Here is a 25,121-nt window from a genome sequence, read left to right as displayed (position 1 = left end):
ATACCAACTTACGCCTGCATCCCTCTTAATCTGGCAAGCACTTTTAGTTTTTCCATTAAAATTCCTTTAGCTTTACACATTTACTGACTGTTAATTTGATACAATAGGATATTAAAAAAAAAAAAATGCAAGTTGCACAGCAGCAGGCATGTAAATGTCCTCTAGCCAAAAAACTGCAACAGTACTGTGATAATTAGTAAGATTAAAAGATAAGAGTGGAAAAATAAAACAATGTTTTTGCTGTCATAATAAATTAAAAGAGCTTACCCTCTCATTTTATATTTCAACACACATTTAGTGATACTTAATTTTAATTTCAGCATTTAAAAAAGGATTTTAAACTTAGAAATTACATACTTCTAGACAAATGAAGATGACTGAATATTTCAATAATCTAGTTAAGGAACTGGTAAGCCACAAATCTTTCTTCACAAAACTAATATATTTCAGCACGTACAGAGCTACAGTCGTCATAACTTCCTTTCCAAGAGGGACTCTCTCCGTTCTGAAGCGTTAAGCTTTAAATTAGCACTAATTGACTTCTGACATATAGTTGTCTTCTCCAAACCTCAACTAAATAGGTAAACACTGAAGCAAATCAAGCTTCCCATTCACAATACAAAGTCAATAATTCCACTGCAGATCGTTTGTGTTCCAACACTAATGCAGTTCAGCCTAAAAGCTCTTTATCCAAGTGAAAGTTGTGGCCAAATTTCAAATCTTCTAAGAAACAAATTTAGTTTTTGCTTTTGCCAGTCTTCTACCTTTTACAATAAGCCCTCTGGTATCCTCATTTCAATATGTATTTCTTCACTGCTCAGAGTGCTCCTGCTTATTTTAGGAGATCTACTTCACAAAATTTTCAGAATTACATCTTTGAAGGTTATACATAAAATACATGGTATTTGTTACAAAAGAAAAAATACTTTGAAAAGACTACAACTTTTAATATTTTTAAATTCAGATGTTTTCAAAAATGAAAATAACTTGCATTGTAATTGCAGAAGATCTGAAGGGACTGACACGTTTCAAAGTAATTTTTCCACTCTTTCTCACTCTGAGCCTCTATACATAACCAGAACATTAGCCCACTTGTGATGGGCATAGATAGTAATACCAACAACAAAACAAAATGAAATGGAAAGGAAAGAATAAGTTATTCAGACTACATAAAATACTGATTTTGTTGGTTTGGTCTAACTCCTACTTCTGACAGATACTTCCAAGAATACTTCTCTCCTCTGGTCCCACTGCAGCTAACAGATGAGTAAGCTTCCTCAGTAGTACGCCAGTCCTCTAGTTACACCTGGGGAAGATGTATAGATACATAGGAATGTGCCTAAATACACAAGGAAAAAGAATAGAAACTTTTCTCCCTTTTGTAGGTCAGCTTTAAGAGCAAGCAAAATGCTCTACTGCTGTAAAAATGTACTGAATTGGTCTAAAAATGTAAATTTTGTGCCATCTCGCGTGAAAAAAGGACATAAGAATAAACCTGATTACACAAGCAGCAAGACAGAGAAAAACATCTTTACGCAGATATAAGAAGATTACACACACTCGGTATAGGAGCCTGCAGTAAGATACAGGCAGGCAGAGCCCTGGCGGCCCAGGCGCATCGCGCTACAAAACTAGGCCCCAATCTGTAGTGCAGCCCTTACAGAGGACATGCGGAGCAATTATTAAAAAAAAAGGCACAGCAAAAACATTTAAGAGTACTGGTTAATTGCCCCTAGATTAAACAGCATGACAACGGTAAATAAGATTTATAATATAGTGTAAAACTGAAAGGTAAACAGGATTCTTTGATACCGTAACAAACGTGTAGCGTTTACCACCCTTCAGTACACTGAAAACAAATAACACATGCACCTTTCTACAGCAGACAAAAGATAACTACTGCAAACATATCTAGGATAACAAAACCTTGGTTTACAACTAAAGCGGATTCTTTGCCAGACACAGCAGCCGCATGCGCCCGAGTTTCAGGAGCGAGGCCGAGGTCTCCAGCTCGCGTCCACCCGCAGACTGTAATGGTGCCTCCTCTCCAGGGTAGGCAGGGAGCCAAAGCCATTGCTGCCGAACTCGTTCAGCCAGTCTTCCCCACGCTGCCCCACAATGCACCGCTCGGTGTTTGGAAATTACTCAAAAGCTTTTGCTTCCAGCAACGGCGCTGAGCGCTCGGGGGAAGATGCCAAAGGAGACCAAGAAAGCGTACCGGCTGGCCGCCGTAACAGCACGGACGCCCCAAAAATGCTCCTGTCAAAGGTAGCGCTGCCGCCCTGAATCACTGCGACGACAAGTGACGCAGCGCTTCCCCTGGAGTCCTGTCTCCCAACACTATTCACAGCAGTGCAGGAGAAATTTCAGTGTGATTTAAGAACATCTTTAAACAATTGATAAAACTTGTGATCGTGCATCTTACCACCATGTCTCCGCATTTCACTATGAGGAGCACCATCTACCCTGACAATGGTTTTGGTCCGCTTTCCAGTACGCAGGCCTTTGCACAGTACCAATTATCTGCCACCCTTTCAGCAGTGTCCGCGGGACGGCAGAGGACTGAACTGCTGTGGAGAGAGCGCCTTTTCATGCCAAGAAGCTGTAAACAAGCCTCAGATGAGACACACTGACAATGTACTGTGAAGGTTTTACTCTCTTCTCCTGCACTCTACCTACCGCGTGGATAAAAATAGCATTCTTATCTCCAAGGCTATCAAGCCTACACTACAGATCATTAGATACAGACCATAAGAACAACCGAAGAGACTTGCAAGCTTTATTCTAGCAAAGGACACAGCGGTCTATGCCCCTACGTTTTGGGACATAAAGTGATATTCATGTACAATCAGAAGGAAACTTCCCAGCCAAAGCCCTGTGCGTTTTGGGCTTCTCCTCCAAAAACCCCTTTCAAGCAGCAGTGTTGAACTAGGCAGACAAAGCAGGCTAAGTCAGTTGGCTACTGAGGCAGTTTCCACAGAAGGAACAACAGATAAGGAGAGAGCTCTACCTAGCCTACGTACAAGACATTATCAAAACTGTATCAGGTATAGTTTAGATACCAACATTCCCCCTAGAGTCCCATAATGCAATTGGTGATAAAAGTTCCTCCTCAATAATTTAACCACACACACACACACACACAAAGCATTTAGGACAAAAATTTCCGTGTATTATTCTAATCTAGGCTTATATAAGTTTGGTAGGCAAGACAGACATACTGAATTTGGCTCAAAATTTCTCCTCTATAAATTCTGAACTACCATATGGAACAGAAGCTCCTTAACAAGCATGATTTCTAGACGGGCTGCTGCGGGTAAGCACAACTTACACAGAAATGAAAAATGAAATTGCTTTCTGAAATTCACCTTGAAAGTACTTTTATGAAGTAAACACAACCTACCAGAAAATTCATTTAAGCCCTTCCTCTCAAATATTTCCATTTAGTGAGAACAGGATGACTTCAATCTCTCTCAGCAGAGAGGAACATATGCCTTCAAACCCAGATTATACATTCTAAAAAACAAATTAGCTAAAGGAAACATCCAAAGAAAACCTCAAATTATATTCCTTATACAGAACTCATTGCAATATTTTATTTTTTGGATCATGATACAACACATGAAAGCCCAGCAAAGCCTTCTAATTGCAAGAGGTAAGCAAACTGCTTTAATGCATTTCAAGAGTCATCTTAATTGGGCAGGAATGAAATAGATTAATTTAACATTTTCCTTTTGGTAGCATTTGCAACAGCCCTGCTATAAAAGATAAATACAAATCATAATATGACCCTTCCTCAACAGGGTAACCTAGATTCAAATGGTCGCCTCACCAGTTCAGAAAGCTACCGTGAACTGCCTTGGGAATCTCAGTCAAAGAATGGCTAATACTTTAAATAGTGTAAACTAATTTTTACATGCTGTCTATTTTGCACAATACATTTATAAGTTACCACCGATCCTGATTTATATCAGAGTTACTTACCGATATAACATCTTTCACACTCTAAAGACAACAAAGATATAAGATGTACTATATTATAAAATCACGTAGGTGGTCATGGAAAATCAGGTAAGATTCGCTCTGAAAAGATACATAATCAAGTATGGCCCAGTGAATTCTAGGAGTCTCAAACCAAATCCATGCTGGAAAATCTAATTTTTTTCTTTAAACAACCATCAACCTGTTTCACGAAAACACCTTTAAAGTTGCAATGCAACCATTATTTCACAAATGCTTCATTCGGCAGAGATGGAGGGGCTGCTCAGCCTGCCACTGCGGGGTGGGGGGGAACCACGGAACCATACCCTAAGTGTAAATTGATACAGGTTTTGTTACTGTATTTTAGCCTGAAACAATACCTCGAGGGTGTCATTTAGGCTACCTACACTTGGACAAAGCAATGGCTAGAATACCTAGGGACTGACAATTAAAATGTTTGCATAGCCTAGCATTTCTCTGCTGGTTGTTTGATCACAGAGTTCTGCCGAATGTGGCTGTCCTACGGACCCAAACTGTCCTGCCTGTGGAGCCCCGTGAGCTGCTCCTGGGTGCTTGCTCAAGTTACAGGGAAAACTCTTGCTGACTTCAGTGGCTCATGACAAGACCTCACATCCCCAGATACCACTTCATAAACTGGCAGAACTCCAATTTTCACACTGACAGTATCTACTACAGAGCTTATGCAGTCAATAAAAAAATAAATAAATAAAAAACATAGACCTCAAACTGAATCCACAAAGGATAAAATAAAATGTTAAAGAAATACATAGGATTTCCTGTGTATTAAGTGTATTATTTACTCTCCAAATTTAACTCATTAAAGCTTCTAATCCTCATTTTAGTGAAGGCTGATACAGGATTCCTGGTCAACCACACTAGTGAGTGAAGGAGTCCAACAAGTTTTCTTACATATAAAGCTGTGTGAGCTCTAGATTTAAGAAAAAAAAGTGTACAACATGGACTTACAACATCAAAGCTGCTACATACTGGATTTTTGCACTGTGCTGGTTTGTATACATTTTTCAGAGCGTCATTAAAAAAATTTGCATTTCCTATTACAATACAGACATAGCTGGTAAAAGGTGCAAGTAAAGTCCTGTTTATCCACAGAAAAGCAGTTCAAGAGCACTGTGTAAGTTTTCTGACTTATTCTCCACCAGAAGAGAAGGGAGGCATAATGAATTATCCCTTTCACCTTTTATTGTCAATAGAGTTTGCCTATGTGCAATGCTGAAGCTATCAAGAACTGCAACCAGAGTGGGGAGAGGGAGGCTTTTAAAAGCGCTTGCAAATAAATGACCTTTCTCATGAGAAAACAGGTTACTACAGAATAGCTTACTCCACAAAGGCTGACAAGCAGAATTTACACACAAATAATTGAGCGTTTCTAATCCACTTGAGCCAATAACCTACAATACTGCCACCAAAGTGACCAGTCCAAAGCCACTGATTACAGCTCTAAGCGATGGCGGGGAAGGTGTGCGATTTGCTTGTCCAAAAGCCAACGAGGTCATTCCAGTTAGCATCTGGGGTCATCTGGCTTACAATGAGAAACCGTTTGAGAACCACCGCCTTAAACACGGTCAATCCTAGCTCACAATGCAACGTAACCTTCACCAGCACAGGTTAACTAGACTGCAGAAAGCCTTCAATCAGGTACACCAATTTCAATACCCTCCATGTACCTTCCATGCCAACCGCTTTTACGCTCTTGCTACTGCTCTCCGCTATACTTTTAACGAAGATTCTGGAGAAGGGAATTCAAAGGGAAGAGAAGTAATTTTTAGCATCACATAGACTGCTTAGAATATGAAATTACAAATCAAGTGCTGTCGTGATTTGTGAAAGATGACATCTTTTCCGTCTAACAAATCATAAGAGATGACATCTAACCCCAGCCAACATTCAGCCATTATAGACCTAGAGCAGGCATGGTCAGAAAAGGTATGAAAAAAAGAACTGTGCGTTCGCCTTTCTAGATCCACTGCAAAGAAGGAAACTACTTTTAAAATAGTTACCTTATGGAATGTAATCTACATCCTCTTAACCCAATTTAAAAGTACCCTTCATTAAGCCTTTTTGTCTTTTCCTGCTCTACTTAGGTATTATCAACTGTTGTGTGAAAAACATATTTCAATATAATACTCGTCGTATCGTTCTTGTTGTTAAGTATTCAACAGAAACTATAAAAAAACAATCAATATTTATGAAGCACTATCTAGACATCACCTCTTCTGCATAGGGATAACCTAGCCAATCATACATACCACTTTAAGAACTGTTAGATAACAGTGAATTCTTGGCTGTTATGTATGTGTACAGACAAGTATTTTAAAGGATTTTTTTTTTTAAATTCTTGTTTCCTGCTGATAATATGCATTAGATTGAGGTAGCTCTGTAGCCACATTTGCAGTGAAAGTGCTCAGTGCCTTGCAATATCAGACTAATACTATGGTAATATCCAAAACCTGCAAAGTATCTTTAAAACATAAAAGATGACACAGTTCTAACTTGCAGTCTAACATCACAATATTCTATTTATAACATGTGACTCATCTCACCAGAAATAATTAAATATTGTAAATAGAACTTGGATTTAAGTGAAAAATAACATGAAGGAAAAAAAGAGGGGAGGGGAGGCCAGTCCCTGCAAATAATCTCAGAAGTGGCACCCTTCAAATTCCGTATTTTTCAATTTATTTCATACAAACTCTACAATTTTCTTAAGCAAGTCAATGCGTTTTCAAAATCTCCTTCGAACTGTTTCATGATAACCAGTCCACAAATCCTTAAAGTATTTTGTGTACATAGCCAATTAATAGGCAATGAAACGATGAGGAGTTTTATCTGACTGTATACTGAGAACAGCTATGCAGAATGTCAAAAAAATAAGTGTGGCACTTCACGTTGCTACTTTAAAATATTTATTGCAATCTATTAAAAATTCTTACAGTGTATTTGCAGGCAGTCAAGGACTATAGAGCCCTCTAAGCCTCTTTGACATGATTTAACACAACAAAAATCAACTCAGCTGAGCACCTCTACAGGCTGAATAAAAACAAATTTAAATTTGAAATAAGATGCTGTCTCTTACTTGTAAGTACAACTTAATATTGCAACAAAAGTTTCACCAATGCTTTAATTATTTATTAAAATTGCTACTAGGAAAACTCTAGACCTTTGTGTCTATGTGAAGATGGTTGTTGTGAGGCCTCCCGGTCCTGGAAACCGATGCTCAACCCTTTCTAGCACGGCCTTAAGAAGAATAGAGTTCATTGCATAGCACGGCACTGGCAACTTCCATTACATCAAAGTATATTGCTATTAATCGAATCTCAAAGCTTCTGCTCAATGCCTTCAAAGTATAAGAGGTTGGGTTTTTTGGCTCTTTTTTGTTTTTTAGGACATATTAACTGTCTACAACCAGAAGTTCAACTGCTATCAGGTGACAAGATGCTAAATAGAATTTGTTCCTATCTGCTCTCATGATAGATTCCTCAGGTAAGAAAGTCTTCAAGAGTATTTTCTGAAGCTGCCTAATATGCAGCCGAAGATAAGAGCTAGCAAAAAAAGACTATTTGCACTTGCCAAAAAAAAAAAAAAAAAAAAACACAAAACCAACACTTCTTTAAGACCAGTACAGTCTAAACGCTGTAACACTGTCACCATGCTGCAAGACCGTACAGCCAGCATCAGTTCTGATCTGATCTGCAACACCCCCAAGCATACCCAGCGCATCAGCAAACACTGATGAACTAACCTCAACCTAAGACAAAGCAATTGTCTCCTCTGCACCTCCCTACACAACCGCTGAATGGACCTTTTCAACTGAAATAGCTCAGTTACATACACAGGGAAGTCAGAAATTTCCTCAGGATTCTGCTAAGCACCAAGTTCAAACAGCTAAAACAAATCCACTGGCAGACTTCACAGATTATATATATAAACGTGGCCAAGACCTCTTCTTAGCCATGACATAAGAGTTCAACAATGTTTTAATGACATAAGTCAGATCAAGAGCTGGGTTACAAATGCTCCATTCTTCCTTTATACTTAGTTGCCAGTCATCTATAAACTAAGGTAACCACCAACAGCGAAGCACTTGGTGGAAGGAGGTACCAAGGGATCCCCTTCTCAAAGGGCATAAAAGGAATAGGGTTATATATGTGTAACAGTAGGAATAGGATGCTCAAGTGTTAGTAAAGAGATCCTAAGGTTTCATCAGCAGGCCCCGAATACGTTACCAAAAACATGTACATGCAAACAATTTTAACCTGTCTAACAAAATCACTCCTCTCCTCCTCAGTTTTATTTTCTATTCCAAGATGCTATAGCTTCCTTAGCCTTTTTTTAAAAATCATTTCACTTATTTGAAAATTATTTTATGAGTCAATGTAATAATCTAACAGATTTTTTCCCCTCAACCACTTCAATAGGGTTTCACACGTTAACGAATATTAATAGAAAGGTATTGATAACATCTTTCCTAACAGCAAATATGTTATTTCTTTCTCTCTCTCTCTCTCTCTCTCCCTCCAATTCAGGTTTGTGGGGATTTGGGGGACTTAAAACAATATACAGAATAGGTGGTTGCAACAAGAAATTTAGCATGGGGAGCACTGGTTTGGAGTTTCTTGGGACCCCAGTCCTGGTGACTAGCCTCAGGCATCTTACTATTTCTACTCACAGCTTCTCTAAACATCTGCAGATTGAAATAAGCCAACCTGCCATCAGATTTTGCAAGACACAAGTTCATTCTGTTGAAACCTGTCAAACTGTGCTTATAAACAGTTCTGTTACCAGATCATCGTCACAACTATAATGGGCTAGAAACAAAGCAAACTGGAATTCTAGAGAAGTTGGTGAGATTCTCCTGAAAATCATCTTGTTTGCTAGAGGTAAAAAAAATTTTCAAGCACTGATTACAACAAAGTTTAACCTTAAGAATCATTTACTTTGAACAAAAGTAGATCACATACTATAGACACAAAGTCCTTTTGAGATCTACTGCAAGATGAACTGAGTATATGTGAATACATGGACTGTATTCAATGTGACATGTTCCTGACACACAAACAAGTTTGAAAGATGCACTACAGCAAAGCTGCATTTTAAAATATTAGAAAAATAAATGAAGGGGACTAGATTTTCTGCCTTATTGTTCTGAAATGCGTTTACAAAGTATAACGCAACACGCTACAGTTTCTTCATTATAGAAAAAAAACGTTGTAGCAGAATCAAACCTCTCGTTGGTTCATAAACAGCAGGTAATTAAATGACTGGATGAACTAGAACAGATTCTAACGTATGAACTACATATGAAAGTAACTCAAGTACAACTGCTTCTAACATGGTCTTCCATTGATAGCACTGTTTGACACAAGAAGACTTCAGTGCATAAAGACAAAGTACATTTTAAAGGGTACTTTAAAATGTAAATTTTCCCATGTTGAACAATGCCCATTTCTCATTCCCGTATGCAAGGGGTTTTTCACACTGAAAGTAAGTCAAGTATCTCAGGCCCATACCATATTCCTGCAGTTCAAATTTCTACATCAAAGCTCAGCATGGACTGTTAGTGACTTAAAAAGCAACATATAGGAAAGCATCCACTAAGTTCCTTCACTTTGGTGAAGATCTTCAAGGATCTCAGCAGGAATAATTATATGTTTTGGATTAGCAGAGTAGAAAACACAGTAGGGCGGTGAAAAACAAACAGGGAAGTACGACGAGAAACGCCCGGAGTCCGAGAAGCCTAAATTCAGTTTCTATTTCTTAGTTCAGTGTGAGCTTGGGTATGCCAAGTAAGGTTAGACACAGAAAAAAAACTGAGAGAACAAACTCATTTTAGTTTCTTGATCCCTTCACGGAACTAGCGGCTCTGACATAGGCCTCGTCATGGTCCACAACAACCAGGGTGCCAAGAGAAGAGCTGCCTGATTAGCAAATAGGAAATGCCAGTTACAGAGGCGTGTCTGAAATCCTGCCTTTATTCAAAGCTTACAAACATTCTCCTGAAATTATGTATTTATGTCCTTTTTTCCTTTAAGGAGACCACCAGCTATAATTCTTTTGCTTTAAAACATAACAAAAGGAGAAGCTGGTAATGCTAACCCTTTTCTTAATATAGCGTTAACAGGGTGAGAACAGTCACTCCTCAGTAGATGAGGACTCTAACACCTTAAAGGTTGAAATTCATCTTTCACCATCAGACAGACTGATGCTGAAGCTGTTCCATGAGAAGATCTGGAGCACAGAAAGAGCGTGCGGAAAAGGAAGCACCTATAACCTAGTAGGTACACAGGCTGGTGGGAGCCTGATCTAAAAGGTGTCAACTGTTAAATAAAAAGAACAATTTCTGGGCTTAACCCAATTCTCACAAGTGGACTGTGATGCTGCGTTCACTAGTTCTCCCCCTTCCAGGTCAGGGATATTTAATTCTTTCACGCAAACTGTGAGAGTTGAAATACACGGTTAAGTTAGCCCAAATAACCTTGAAATCCTTTTGCGAAGTCTGGGAGTTGAATTAGAGAGGTCTATCTGTGGATGAAGAACTTTCTTAAACGACGAGTTGGGTAGTTCACCAATTTCAATATAATGTATGGTACTACGATAAAAATCTTGAGTAGAATTGATTTGGCAAAACTTATACTTTTGTTTCCTATTTTCTGTGTTAAAATCCACTGTTTATAGAGTCCAATTATTTAATAAATGTTTGTTTCTCAGTTTTGAATGCAAAACTCTTCCTGGACAAAAGGATCAGTTACACTGTTCTCTTAAGTCTTACTTGATAAGACTTCTCTTAAGTCTTACTTAAGTCTTACTTGATAACACTGTAGACATACATACATATATATATAAATATATGTTTATATATATAGGCTGGCACATTTCACTGCTCCTCTAGGTTTTTTTAAGTGCAAACTTTATCAAGACTACTTTTTTTGCCTTTATTTTGTAGGCCGAGTTCCTTATAGACCTACTATAGATGTATGTTAAGTTAGTGTCCGATTCAAATGTCATACCGCAACCAAAATAAATAAGACTTTTGGAACCCTGACAAAGCTACTAGGCTTCAGTTTAATTCTCAAAGTATTTCATGAATTTTCTTCAGGTAGGTCCTAATCTTACAAATCATTCACACGGCTGGACTCAACAGAGAAAAGCAGCATCTCAGTGGTCAGTCTATGCAGAAAAAGTTTCCTGATCTGTCTTCAGTGAAATAAAGATTATTCTTCACCCTGACAGCTAATCTTTAAAAATCTGGAAACCTTAGATGGTTGCATTTTAAGAGTTAGGAATAAAAAAGAACATGTTTGAAAATCCTTATTAGCAAAATCTTTACGTATCTAACTCGTATACTTTCTGATGTCTCCATAGCACAATACGTAATAGTTCTGTCACTGTTATAAATGGTGTTTTAACTTTTGAATGATTTGTCTATTCAGAAAGATAAATAAAACATCCAACACAGATTTAGACTGGACAATAACATAACATAGCAATTTTTAAAATGCCGAAGAACTTTTACATATATTTAGAACGTGGCAAAATGATGCGTGTCTTTCTGAATACCACAGCACAGCATTCCGCGGCATCTCTCTTACAGGTCAGTAACTATTGATTCTGGTCCCAAAAACTGTTTGCCTGGGTTTTTTTTTTTTTTAAAAATACTGTAGAAATACTAGGAATCCTACAACACATACACATTTTGATTCAGCCTCAAAATAGATCAGTGCTTCCCAATCTTACTAGTCCATGTCCACTTGCTTTAATTTGCATTTGCTGTTTCTAGTTCACAAGTAGAGAAGTGCTGAATCAGATAATCTCCTAAGGTCCCTGGCAAGCCCTGTTTTTTGTGATCATAAACAAAGTTTATGAACTCTGTCTTCCACTTTTAACAGTATCACATAAATGATTCTGGTCTAACTGATCTAGTATTTAAAACTATGAGGACTATTCTATGGTATAATTTTCAGTAAGTCTGATAGAACTGCACTGATATCAACGCTATTAAGAAAGTTTTAGAACACTTCTCTGTTATTAAACAGCCATTAAATTGGAAGGGGGGAAAAAATTAATCATCCAAATCAGACTCATTACTGTTTTCTCCACTCCATATTACAAAGTTACCAGTAATTTATAGGTTTCATCCGTCGTTTGGCTATGACTTCAAATAGCATTTTTGCTATTGAAAAAAATAAAAAACAGGCTGTTTTAACATGCTTTTGCTAGTCAGAGCATATAGCAGTACATTAAGAAATAAGCACAACACAACAACATGACAGAGAAACAGAGATCAGTGTTCAAATACTGACGCAGAACCAAAATATTTGGGTTCAAGAGAAGAAATTATTAGTGCTGGTCACACAGACCACTTCCTTAGGATTATTTAGGACCAACGAACTATCCAACTAGAAACATGGTAAACATACTTCAGTAAGTAACCCAAGTTTAATATTGCAGCTTTGATTAGATATTAATTTAACAATAACGCTAATAACATCAACTCACTGATAGGCCATAAGTCCCAAATCCAAAATGATGGGGTTGAAGATAAGCTTCCTTTCTCTTTCCCATGGATGTCCTCTAGCAACTAATTACAAGTAGGAAAACTTCTCCATGCACTTTTCTTCAAGAACGAATCGCACTCACCTTCTCGGCAAAGTCGCATCGCTTCTCGATTTCTCCCGTATTCCTTGAAACTTTCTTCTAATGCTGTTCCTAAATGCCAAAAAAAAAAAAAAGAAAAAGAAAAGGAACAAGATCTCAATCTATACCGCAATTACATTGTGGAGCTGACCGCCCTGCTACTGATCGGTAACCCATTCCCCTGCTCAAACAAAACCCGCACAGGACGCGCACACAGGCGCCTCTCGCTGCCGCAGGAACCACAGCGCGGTTCGCAAAGAGCGAACGGGCCGCCCCGCACCGCGGAGCCGGGGTGCGCGCTCCCACGGCGGCCGGCCGAGCTCCCGCAGGCAGCTGTCAGAGGCGGCCGTGCCTCACCTGGAGCACAAACTTCCCCCTCCCGCGCCCGCGCCGCACTCGAGGAAGCGGGGCTGGCCGCAGGGGGCTCGGCGGACCGCCCAGCCGCGCACGCAGCGCTACAGGAACTGGGGCAGGCGCTGCCCACCCTCCGCGCCGCCGCCGCCTCCCCGCTCCGAGCCGAGCCGGGCTGGGCTGCGGGCCGGGCCGGGCCGGGCAGCGCCGCCCGCAGCCCGGCCCCTGGCGGCGGCGTCCCGCGGGCGCGGAGGCGACGCGCCCGGGCGCTTCCGGAGCGGCGGGGCCGCGCCTGGGGCGCCGCCGGCCGCCGCGGGGCCGGGCCGGCGGGGAGCGGGCGGGGGCCGGGGCGGGGGGCGCTCACCGTCGTTCCCGTGAAGTTTAGCAGCATCGACCCAGTGGCTCCAGGGCTGCCCCAGCATCGCCTCCGGGCTGGGCAGGGACCTGCGCTCCCCGACGGCCGCCATTGCCGCTGCGGTGGCGGAGGGGCCGGCGCCGCTCCCTCCTCCTCCTCCTCCTCCGCCTCCGCCTCCTCCGCCGGCACCGCCTCCTCCTCCGCCGCCGCCGCCGCCTCCTCCTCCGCCGCCTCCGCCCTCGCCGGGCCGGGGCCGCCGCTGCCGCTGCCTGGCCGCCGCTCTGCGCTGCTCCCCTCTGACGTCACCCGCGGCCCGCGCCGACATTCTTTCCGCTGCTACAATGTAACGACAAAAGTCAGCGGCGCTTAAGGTGGCGCCGCGCTTTAAGGAGGCTCCGCTCCGCTCCGCTCCGCTCCGCCGGGCGCGCAGCCCTCCTCCCCCCACCCCCAACCCGGCGCTGCCCGCGGGGCGCCCGCCGCCGACTCACCTCCGCGGGGGCGCCGGGGGCGCGAACCGGGCGCCCATTCTGCACGGGAGCGCGCCCCCCCCGCTCCACCGCGCCGGTGCGGCGTGCGCGTCCGCGCTGCTGGGGCGGCGGGCAGGGCTACGGCTACGGCTACGGCGCCGGCCCCGCGCCGCCCGGCTCCATAGGCCGCCCCTCGCCGCAGCGCCGCGGCCGCGCACCCTACCGCCGCCGCGGCCGCATCACGCCCTGCTCCCTCGGAGGGGCGGGCGCGGCGGAAGGAAGTGGGCGACGGCTCCGAGGGCGCGCAGCGCGGCCGCTTCCCCGCGCCGGCCGGAGCTGCGCTGCGCTGCGCGCCCGCGCAGCCGCTGCGCCTCCTGCCCGCCGCCGCGGAGCGAGAGCCCCGGCCCCGCTAACGGGAGAGGGGGGCGGCAACTCCTTCCCTCTTCTTAGGGCAGCTACCTGCGGTAGCGCGCTGACCCACCGCGCAACAAGGCGGCTATCCTTAACGGGCAATTTTAATAAAAACGGCTTAAAATAACCCTGAAGAACAGCCAGCGACGTTCACGCTCGGGCCGTGGCAGCGGGGTAATTTTCGCTTTGTACATGACTCCCACTGCCCAGGCCAAAGAATGTGACTAAGTCCATTTCACTCTGTTTCCACCAGTTTTATTTTTGGAGACCTCCCTCCCTCTGCCACACCCCCCCACCGCCTTCCTTATATTCATAACCTGATTTTCACATATTTTGTGATCGTAATTCCACATTTCCTTTCAGGCACTATCCTTTCTTGCCTACACTTAGGGATGACATTAAGCAGTATTAAAAGGGATAAATATTGGTAAAAATACTTTCGTGTCTGAAAACTGTTAATAACAAAGTTATTAAGTTTTGCAAAATCAAGGTTTGTACGTAAACTCACTCCAAAACCAGACTTTTTAATTACAGGATTTTCTCTCCAATGTTCAAGTAGCAATGTCAAATTAAATTCACAGGCCCTGCGGAAGGCCCTGCTCTGCAGAGATTTCTGTCCCTACTTAATGCCACTGTCAGGTATTTTACCCTCAGTGAGCAGCTAAAGCTGTATGTAATTCTGGTCCAGTCTTCGCTGTGGGCAGGCATATGAGCATGACCTCTGCATAAGCTTAGGACTGTGGGGCTCAAGCCTTCAGCAGAGCTACCCACAGACGGTTACAGATCACACACACACACATTTGCAAAAATAGACAGCAAAATTCAAAATAGTAAACAAGTCAACTGTTTAGACTGTCCCATCCCCATGCTGCCAAGGTGTACATGCAGGCTTAGGTATACATCACTCTATTTCCATTGAAATAGAACTGGGAACGCGTGGAACTCCCTCACAAGATCTTCCTTTTCCAAATTATGCATATAGAAGATTCAAAAATGTAAGTCTATTAGACAGCAGTCAGATGGGATAGGATAGGATATGATTATGAAAATAGATTCAGTCTTCCACCCAACTGATATATTTATGTCATAATCAGAACGTATCTTGTAAAACTACGAACCTAACACAGAATACTGAGCGGTATTTTTTTCCTCTCTCGATTACCATAAGTCTAATTTAATTCCTAAAAAAAAAAAAAAGGCGAACAACATGAGCTTTAGATAAAGACAGCAATAATGACTTCTGCTGTAGACATTTGTAGCAGGATTAACAAAGGCTATCAACTTCTGAGCTTGGCCCTAATCTTTCAGTCATACATGTTCTTAACTGTACCGCAGTTTCCCAAAACAGTGGAATGTCATCTGAGACCCGAGCATGAGTAGAAAGTGTTCACAGGACCACAGTCTAAAGATAAATGATGAATGGAGGACATTATTTTCAGTCATTGTCTAATAGTAGTATTTTATAATATAAAAAACTACTTATCACTCAAGTTAAAAACATCACTGGAAAAGATGTCAGTCAGGGAACAACAAATCTTAAGTTTCTGAATAGAGTCTAAGCTGTTTTATGGTACAGAAGCCAGAGAGGAGAAAATTTTATTACTAGTTTCTTTCAACAGGTAATTCAACTAGTTCCACAAATGGAGTCTAACGTAACACCTGCAGTTCAACTCAGACTCCAGCCGCAGCATAGGACAAGTTACAGACAGAATTATAACCTCTATGCCAAATATTCTGGTTTATATTACAAACTTTTCTTCATTTATATAGTGCTCCTTTGCTCTGGAGAAAGCCGAACCCACAGCAATTTGAAAAAGAACTCTCCATTGTCAGAGAGCCTATGGAACTCACAAAAGATTTCACTACGACTTATTCATTTGACATAGATCGTAAAGCAAGTGTAGTGGTGGGTATCCATACAGCACCCTAAAACACCAACACTTACCTTTGAATAGCAGCAGATGTTACCATGACATATCTATTTAACGTTCACACATCATGTGATTCTTTTCTTTATTCATTACTGATGTATATCCATTAAATTACACAAAAGTAAAATGGCTTAATTTGGCAAAAGTACTTTTATTAACTAATTATTATAATAAGCCAATATATTATCAACTTTTCAATTTCTAAGGCTGACACTCATCAAGTTACTCAGAAGCGGTTATTGCTTTTGAAGTGCCTGCCAAACAGATAAAGCATACACCACCTTTATCTCATACATCTTTGATTACCACCTTCCTTGCTGTTTTTAGCTCTTTCAAACTTGTTAGGTTTTTTTTCCCTCCCTCTTTCACCACCTTTTCTTTTTTTCCTATATATTCCCACTCAAAAACTTAATTCTACAGTCCGGGCCTCAGGCTGTCTTTAGTAAACTCTCCTTATTCTGGCAAAACACTTTCCCGTTATGTCGTGAATACGTCTGTATTCCAGCAGAGGGAGGAAAGTGGCAGCAGAAAGATCAGCTCATCAGTTCAGCAGACAAAACTCACTGACTAGTCAAAGAGTAGCAATGGGGGCAGATGAAACACTAATTTTACAAGGACTGCAGGCAGAGAGAGACAATTTTCTGTTTTATGAACTCACTATGTTGAATAGATGTGCGCTGGCTTTTTTACTTACGCACTTGAGTTCCATTCTCTTAAACTGTATAGCACTGTTTCCAAAGTGCTATGCAGGGATGCATTAATGATTGAGGGGGAAAAACTGTGAACACCTCAGAAAAGCCTGAAAAACCATCATGTTAGAAGGAGATAAGAACTGAAAACGTGTACAGGCTGTAGCCTTTGAACAGAGGTAACAAGGATTCACCCCATCTACTATTAAGAATCTGAGACACCAGGTTAAGAGTTTGGTCATCCAAAGCTTCCTTGGCCATCACTGGAGATCCGGGGATATCCTGGAGTTTGATTCAGTCCAGTCTGGTCCAAAGCACCTTTTGAAGACACCTTTCTCTTCCCACTGACCACAGAGGAAGCCAAGGACAAATACGCACGTAAATTAGGCACCTCCATTAGGCACCCAGAATTTAAGTGGGATGAATCTGGTCAAGAGTAGGCAGAACAGTGAAGCGTGGAAAAATCCTGCCTCGAAGCCAGTATTCGTTAGAGAGCGAAACAGGGACCAGAAGCGCTAGCATTTCAAAGGGCTTAACTGAGGAAGCAGAACAGCACAAGGAGCAGCGTTAGGATTGAGACTGCGTGAATGGCTCTGCTTGCATGTCTGAAGGAGACAGAATGAGAACAGGTGTTCAGAGAACGGAGAGGAAAAACATGGAGGAATAAATTCAGCTCAAAGAAAGAGAGAAAGAAAAACGAGAGAAGGAAAAAAGTGAGAAGGAAAACATAGGAGAAAACAGCATATGATGTAGAGAAAATAACCAAATAACAGGCTGAAGAAAAAGAAATAATAAAAAAAACAAAAAACCCACAACCTGCAACAGGAAAGAAATAACGGAGTCAAGAAGAGGAAACAAAACACACAAAAAAAGACAGGGAAAACTGCAGTTTTAAAGCTCCCTAAATAAATTTAACAACATATTGAATGTAGTTTGCAATACTATGATTAAACATATGCATACAAACAGTATCCAGCTGGTTAAAATTGCAGGGGATGTTTGTGCTCATGACAGCGCAGGCATTTTTTCACCTGTACTGGCAGGTTTCATTCTTTTGCTAAGTCGCCCTGGAAAGATGTTCAAATGGGAACACCTAACTCAGGTGTTCAATTAGAATCTGTAAGACAGTCTCCATATAACCACCCGAGAGAGCGTAACTCTTAACCAGAATGAAAAAGGAAGGACGAATCTGCAGCTGAACTCTTACGAACAAAAGTATAATGTTAAGATTCACTCAAGATTTTCTACAATGAAAGCTAAAGTATGTATGAATTAAAGTGGGAAGGGTGAGACAATCTACGAGGGTGTCACTACTATCAGTACTCAGAAGAAAGAAAAATCATGAATTCACCAAAAAATCTGTCAATGAAAAGATCCAAAAAGCATTACAGCACAACAGAAAACCAAGTAAGTTAATTCTAGCCAAAAGGTTTGAAGTGATGAAAGGCGTAAAAACTAGGAACAAATATTAACAGTGAATACTTGTTGGTAGATGAGATTCAGGATGAAATAACAGCTCAAGTAGCTGATACACTTAGATGAAATCCTGACCCTCATGTCAGCTCCTGTTGACAGCAGTAGAACTGCGAGCGTATCTTGTGCATTTTAAAATATGTCTGCAGTATGAGAAGTACAAGAATATAATTTGACAAGTTGGGAAGCAAGAGATAAACAGTTCAGATAAATCAGAATGTCCAGATAATGAGAGAACTACCCAAACATAATAAAGCAGACCATTTCAATTAAGCCCCTACTATAGAAAAACATTATTAATACATCAAGAAAACACATTATGGTAAGCTGCAGTTCACTCTCACTTTCAGTGAAATCAAGTGACTTCTCCCTTTATTATTACACACAGGACCAAGATCCCAGGGACTAATAATCATCAGCAACGTGCAACAATACTTAAACAATAAATCAGGCCAGTTATTATCCTTTTGCCACAGATCCTGGAAATAGGTATATATGTTTAATTTTATATATGAGGAACACTTCAGTGGAGGAGCTGAAGATGCTCAGAAGTTTATCACGGAAATTATCACGGATACTTACTATAAACCACCTGGACCAGAGAAAAGAACGGTACTGGTAGGATTAGAAGCCTAACTTTCCTTTTCTGGGGAGAGGAAATGGAGGCTAATAACTGTAAGTAAATCTGAGAAGAAGCTGCTTTAGGATAAGAATCCAATACATACCCCAGTATGTTTATCCAAACTTCACAGTGACTAAGCTGAAGATAATATAACATTTTTATACCCAAATTATAAACATATGTCATTGCTATGTGTTATAAAAAAATATAGTATCTAACAAAACATTGCAACCACTTCCTTTTTTACTTAACTATCAAATATGTCTTAAATGTCGGTCATACAAATTCTTCAAGAACTGATGACACAGCAGAAAAAGGAGCATAAGCAATACAGAAACACAGATCCTTGCCCTGCTTAGATGCAACTAATGCTGTCAATCCTTACAGAGAATTTTGCAAAGAAAATGCTGAATAGTGATACAAGATTTTCAATTTTTAAAGGTAACTAGGTATGACTGCACAAAGTACATTCAGTTAATGATTTGGAAATCAAACTAATCTTCATTTATTTTAGGTAAGGTACTGAAATCACCTTTTGAATTTGCCCACATTAAAACAATTTCAGCAACCTAACTCTGCAGATGAATCATTTTAATCTAAGGAATTAGAATAGGCATGACCTTTTGAATTCTCATTTATACATATAAAATATGATATTGCAATTTAGAGTGATTCAAACATACAGCTATTCAGAATGATTCTAACAAAACATTTGTGCTGAATTTCCATTTGTTGAAATCCAAGCACTTAACGCGAACACTTTGGTATCAATGATTTTCTGATGGGATCTAACTAGCACACAAGGTTTCATAACCATGCCTGGTTTCTTGCCAACTTTCTACATGGCTCCATGGCAATCCATTGAGGCGGGAGGCTCCAGGCCTGAACACAGCCTGCACAACTCAAGATTTCCTTGAGACCACAATGATATCTACTTGTGATGTGAGACTTCTTGAGTGCTCTTACTTTCAGCAGTTTGAGATGCTGATGACCATCAAATCAAGGATCCTGGAAATCCTGGCACCCAAAAACCTAAATTTATACCACTTTTTTCAATTTTTTTGCTGCTTATTGATGCCATCTACATTGACCTCACTCTTGGAAAGGTAGCAACAAAATACCATACAAATTGGATATATACAAGTCTATGGGACTTGACAGGATGCATCCAAGGGTGCCAGGAGTGTTAACTGATGCAAAGCCATACCCTCTCAACTTTGAAAAGTCATAGATGTGGACTGGACAAACGGACCGTAAGATGCGTGGCAAACTGGCAAAACTGCTGTGCTCAAAAAGTGGTGGTTAATGGCTCAAAGTCAAACTGGGAACCAGTCACAAGTGGAGTTCCTTGGGGATCAAAACTAGGTCCGAGCCGATTCAATGTCTTTATAAATGATCTGGATGACGGAATTGAATACACCCTCAACACATTTTCAGATGACATGAAACTTGGAGGAGAGGTAGATATGCCAGAAGGATGTCACCACAGAGAGAGACCTTGACAGGCTGGAAGCCTGGGCCAACATGAACTACATTAGGTTTAACAAAGGTAAATGTAAAGTCCTGCATGTAGTATGGAATAATCTAAAGCAGCAGTATAGGCTGGGGCCTGACTGGTTGAGGTGTAGTTCTGCTGGAAAGGACCTGTGGTCCTGGTGGACACCAAGCTGAACATGAGTCAGCAGAACACCCTGGCAGCAATGAAGGGCTGCATCTGCAAGAGTATAGCCAAAGGACCAAGGATGCGATCATTCCACTGTACCTGGCACTTGCTAGGCCACACCTGGAATACAGTTTTGGTGCCTCCCCACCACTTTAAGAAACATTGAAAAACTAGACAGGGTCCAGCAAAGGGCTACCAAGATGATTAGAGGCTGGAACTTAATGTATGAAGAAATATGAAGGACTTTGGTTTGTTCAGCCTAGAAAAGAGAAGGCTTACGAGGAATCTAATTATAGTTTTGCAACATGTAGAAGGTAGTCGTAGAGAAGATGGAGGTACTCTCTTCACAAGAGACACAGTGACAGGGCAAGAAGCAATGGGCACAAGTTGCTTCAGGGGAAGTTCTGTCTAGATGCAAGAAAAAAAGTCTTCACTGTGAGAACAATTAAATATTGGAACAGTTTGCACAGAGAAATGGTGGAATCTCCCTTGCTAGAAATATTCAGGACTTGTCTTGACAGATCCTTGGACAACCTGCTTTCAACAGAAGGCTGGACCAGTTGATCTTTGGAGGTCTCTTCCACCCTAGACTTTTCTATGATTGTATGAAAATCTGATAGATGATGAGGCCCTGTTTGGTGATGAGGAGCAGGAAAGTAGACAAGAACAATGCCAATTTTAGTTTGCAACTCCAGGCACCCTGCGTTCATTAACAGAGACGCTTCTCAGGCTACTGGAAAATCCAGGGGAGGCATTTTGCTTTAGAAACTTCATATACTGGAGTTTCCAAAGTAGGAATTCAAGTCCATAGAAGAAAAGCTCTTTTTTTTTTTAAATTAAACCTTCAGATTAGGAATATTTTCAAAGGAGAGGTAAAATATTTGGTGCTAACAAACTGGAGTGACAACACCAAAAGTAATTTTCTTTGATGAGGCACTTAGTATGAACTTGTATATTTGTTCACAAATAGAGGGAAAAAAAAGTCAAAGACTGAAGGCCTGATTCTATAACATTATGCACACATTCATGGGAATGTAAAGCAAGTGTGAGACACCACTATCTGAGTTTACAGCACTTAACGCTAATTCTGCTCTAATGTAAGAAGCACCTGGAGTATATGTCTAATGTTTCCACAAAAGTCTTAACTGAATTCTTCAGTTATTCTATATTTTTGAATTCTTATAATATTCAGCGACAGCTAATTCAAATGGGAATGAGCTGAGTTCGTTTTCTGTTGGTTCTATTGTTAATTTTCTCTATAAAAATCTGTAATTCTGGAATATTCCAATATCCTATTATGACTATAATGATTCAATACTTTCCAGTAAACACCGGAAAGTATTTACTTTGAAAACTCGTAATGCCAAAAACCTATATGGTCTCCACTGTGCAACACACAGGACAAGATTCAGTACGTGTAACTGCTGTATCTAAGTTCTGCACACCAAGTCTCAGCTTCCGCACTTTGAATCGGAAGCCTTAGCTGCTGAGCAACAAACCTGCCCCTCCAATTCTGCATGCCAGAAATTGTACAACTTTACAAAGAGGACCCACAGATAAGAGTTTTACAAAGTTTCTATTCCTGAAAGAGCACCTGCTTTCATATAAACTTTCCAAAGAAAAAGTTTCAAACGGAAAGTGGAGAGGAAAAAAAAAAAGTTTTAGCTGAGCTATTCTCAGAGAAGACAGCACTTTAAGTGTCACACCATGACAAATATTCCTTGCTCTTCTTGAGCCCAGATTAACTCCGCCACTTAAATAAGTTCTGCAGCCCAGCTCCATGCTTACTATAATGGCACTTTCTGCTACAATCTATTTTAAAAGATACTAAAAGATGATTTGCACAGCAAATACTAGCCAGGCTGTAACAGATTGGATTCTTCAAGTCTGTGCATAGGAAAAATGTAAACTTAAAAAATGGATTTTTTTCTTGCGCGATATCAAGCAAAAATATACAAAATGCTAAAATGCATGTAATGATTTAGAGTAGAGATAAATGTAAGGGAAACAGAGAAAGAAATAGATATTGTCTTAAGGAATTAGCAGTACCTGATAAAATAATCTGCAATATCAACTTTTTATCCCAAGTTTCAATGTACTGTAATCATTCTCTCTTTTTCACTCAGTGTTCTGCCGGGGTACTAGCCATGGAGAGGAAATCCACTGCGTTAGGCAACTGTGCAGTTCTTGCCTCAGTTTACTATTCTACTTTCTGAACATGTAGAACAATAATATTGATGTAGCTATAGCAGCCCATGATATACATCAGCAGTGTAACTGCCCTCAAATGCTTTAAAGTAAGATGGAAATGTGGAAATACATAAAAATAATTATTCAGAAAAACAAGTTTACATCTAAAATATAATAAATAAATGAAAAGTATTCCCTGTATACCAAACCTTACTCATCCAGAATACTTCATCTAAATGATCAAGATATATACTCCAACCTACTTTTATCTTTTTAAGATTTGGCTGCTACATGCATTGAGCTCCCCCAAAGCAGCCTTTAAGGTCATTTAACTTCCCACTAAAACATATATTACACACCTGCATTTTTTAAAAAAAGCCCCACACTGCATCTGGTAACGCTTCAGACTTGCTTTGCAATCCTGTAAATATCCTGTTCTCCATGCATCTCACATCTAAAGTATGTGATTTTTTATGCTTAAGGAAAACATTTGGGTAAGCATATCACAGTACCTTGAAAGTATGGTGAATCCTGGGTTGATTTATCAATTGATCTTCATCTGTTTAGATGTCGGAAGCTTTCTCTAACTTATATCTGATTAATTCTGAAACAAAACAAGAAGAGTGCAACAATAAGACATTTGAAACCTCATCTCCATTTCATAACAATAATTTTCTATCTCAAAAACGAATATGAAGTATGTTATCAGTTTTACAAATACAGTTTTTGCAATGCATTTAAAATTGAAAGGTAAGCGGGGAGTCGTTATGTACTCTCATGTACAGAGCAGGTCTTTAAATGGCAGTCTGACATTACCAGAAAGGTATGCATTGGTTGAAATCTCAATCTTCAGCCCAGTACTGCATTTATATAGACTTATTACTGACCAGATTTCCAAGTCGACGGTTATGTCTGTATCACAAGCTGGTAACGACACTGCGCTGGATTTTCTGCACAAGATTTTTCCAGAATACAGCATGACTCCAACAACAAGAGCTCTTGGTACGCAGCCATTGACATTTTCACCACTATGTCATGTAACTCAGATGGCTAAAAATGATCACTCGTGTAATAGTCAGTAACGACTATTACTGTATCGCTGATGAAGAATTTAACAAAAATTAGAAAGTTGCACACGTGAGGCCTTTCCCACATAAGGAACTTGCATCACCTCAAGCAAAATTTCTTAAAATCCTTTCATTTAAGGTTTATAGACTTTATGTTTACATAAAGTAAATTGAAGTATGGTACATTTTAGCTTAGCCTAAATCAATGCCTAATTGGTCAAAGCTAACCCAAGCCCTGCTAAAACTTAAAAGAGCATTTTCAACCATCCTTGTGCACAGGTTACACTAAAGATCACATAATTGACTTTTATATGTACTTTGCAATTAAAATAGTGATTTTTTTCATCCAGTAAGAAGTCATGAAGATAGATTTACCCAAGCCAATCTTGTGCTGGGAGTGGATGATACTTCAAAGAAAACTATTTTCTTCCTCTCAAAGGATTAAAGTCCAGACATGAGGGATGCAGTCCAAGAGGGCATCTAAGTCATCCTTCTAGGCTCTTCTGCGCTAGCAGAAGGTGCAGAATGAAGCCTTTCCTGACTTGTTATTTCTCTGGGAAGCTGTCTGCAAACTGAGCTCATGTTTTTAAATACTCCCTATCCAGTGACGATAAAATCCACTTTTTTCATTTTAAAGTGCAGCTTACCAGCTGACACTATCTTGACTGGCATCACCTACAGACATATTTACTATTTCTAAGCTTTACTAAGCTCTACCTTGCTCAGTGATGCACTTGATCCTAAGAAGTACATCAGAGCTTAATTACATTCTGATTACTCTTCAAAATCCAAAATTTTGCCATCTGCAGTGGACGGTACCTGGAAGCAAGCACCGCATTATTTTCTCTCTCTCCTCACAGCAGTCACCATTCTGCTTTATAGTTAATAAGCTTGAAGCCACTGATCATTAACAAATTTCTGTATGAGTAAGAGCCTCAGAACACATTTTATTTCATCGCTACCCATAGAAATCTCACCGAGTACTGCAAAATAAGCCTTTCTCTGCAAAATAAGCTCTAATTGGTGCTTACTGGGAAAGGAAATGCAGTGTCAAAAATCCCTTTTCACCTTTGTCTGTCCAGAGCAGAAGACGCAAATTCATATGGACCATCCCCTTCACAGATCATGCAACGCTTAGCCTCAGAGTCTCAGCTCCCTCGTGCAGATGACCTCGCTGCTGTGAAAGTAACCCACTTCCTCTCTTCCCCAATTTCTTCAGGGCATATGGGAGCTCTGAGTGCAAAATAC

General features: G+C 40.6%; 1 protein-coding gene across 3 annotated transcripts in view; it reads right to left on the bottom strand.

Annotated features, from left to right (window-relative positions):
• ATXN7 (ataxin 7) overlaps positions 1-25,121 on the bottom strand; it is an 89,275-nt gene that overhangs the window by 53,296 nt on the left and 10,858 nt on the right. For 2 of the 3 annotated variants that reach the window (XM_068960311.1, XM_068960308.1), the window contains exons 3-5: positions 23,319-23,410; positions 13,370-13,696; positions 12,658-12,726 (exon numbers count right to left, since the gene is read on the bottom strand). In XM_068960311.1, coding sequence (XP_068816412.1) covers positions 12,658-12,726; positions 13,370-13,685 — 385 coding nt within the window. In that variant the 5' untranslated portion in view covers positions 13,686-13,696; positions 23,319-23,410. Of the gene's footprint in view, positions 1-12,657; positions 12,727-13,369; positions 13,697-13,848; positions 13,958-23,318; positions 23,411-25,121 lie in introns of those variants that run through there. The other variant, XM_068960310.1, reaches the window with a different exon arrangement.

Source organism: Struthio camelus, chromosome 14, assembly GCF_040807025.1.
Source record: "Struthio camelus isolate bStrCam1 chromosome 14, bStrCam1.hap1, whole genome shotgun sequence".
In the NCBI taxonomy this organism is placed as follows: Eukaryota; Metazoa; Chordata; class Aves; order Struthioniformes; family Struthionidae; genus Struthio; species Struthio camelus.
The sequence above is the reverse complement of the archived record's forward strand: the minus strand, read 5'-3'. Positions and strand labels throughout refer to the sequence as shown.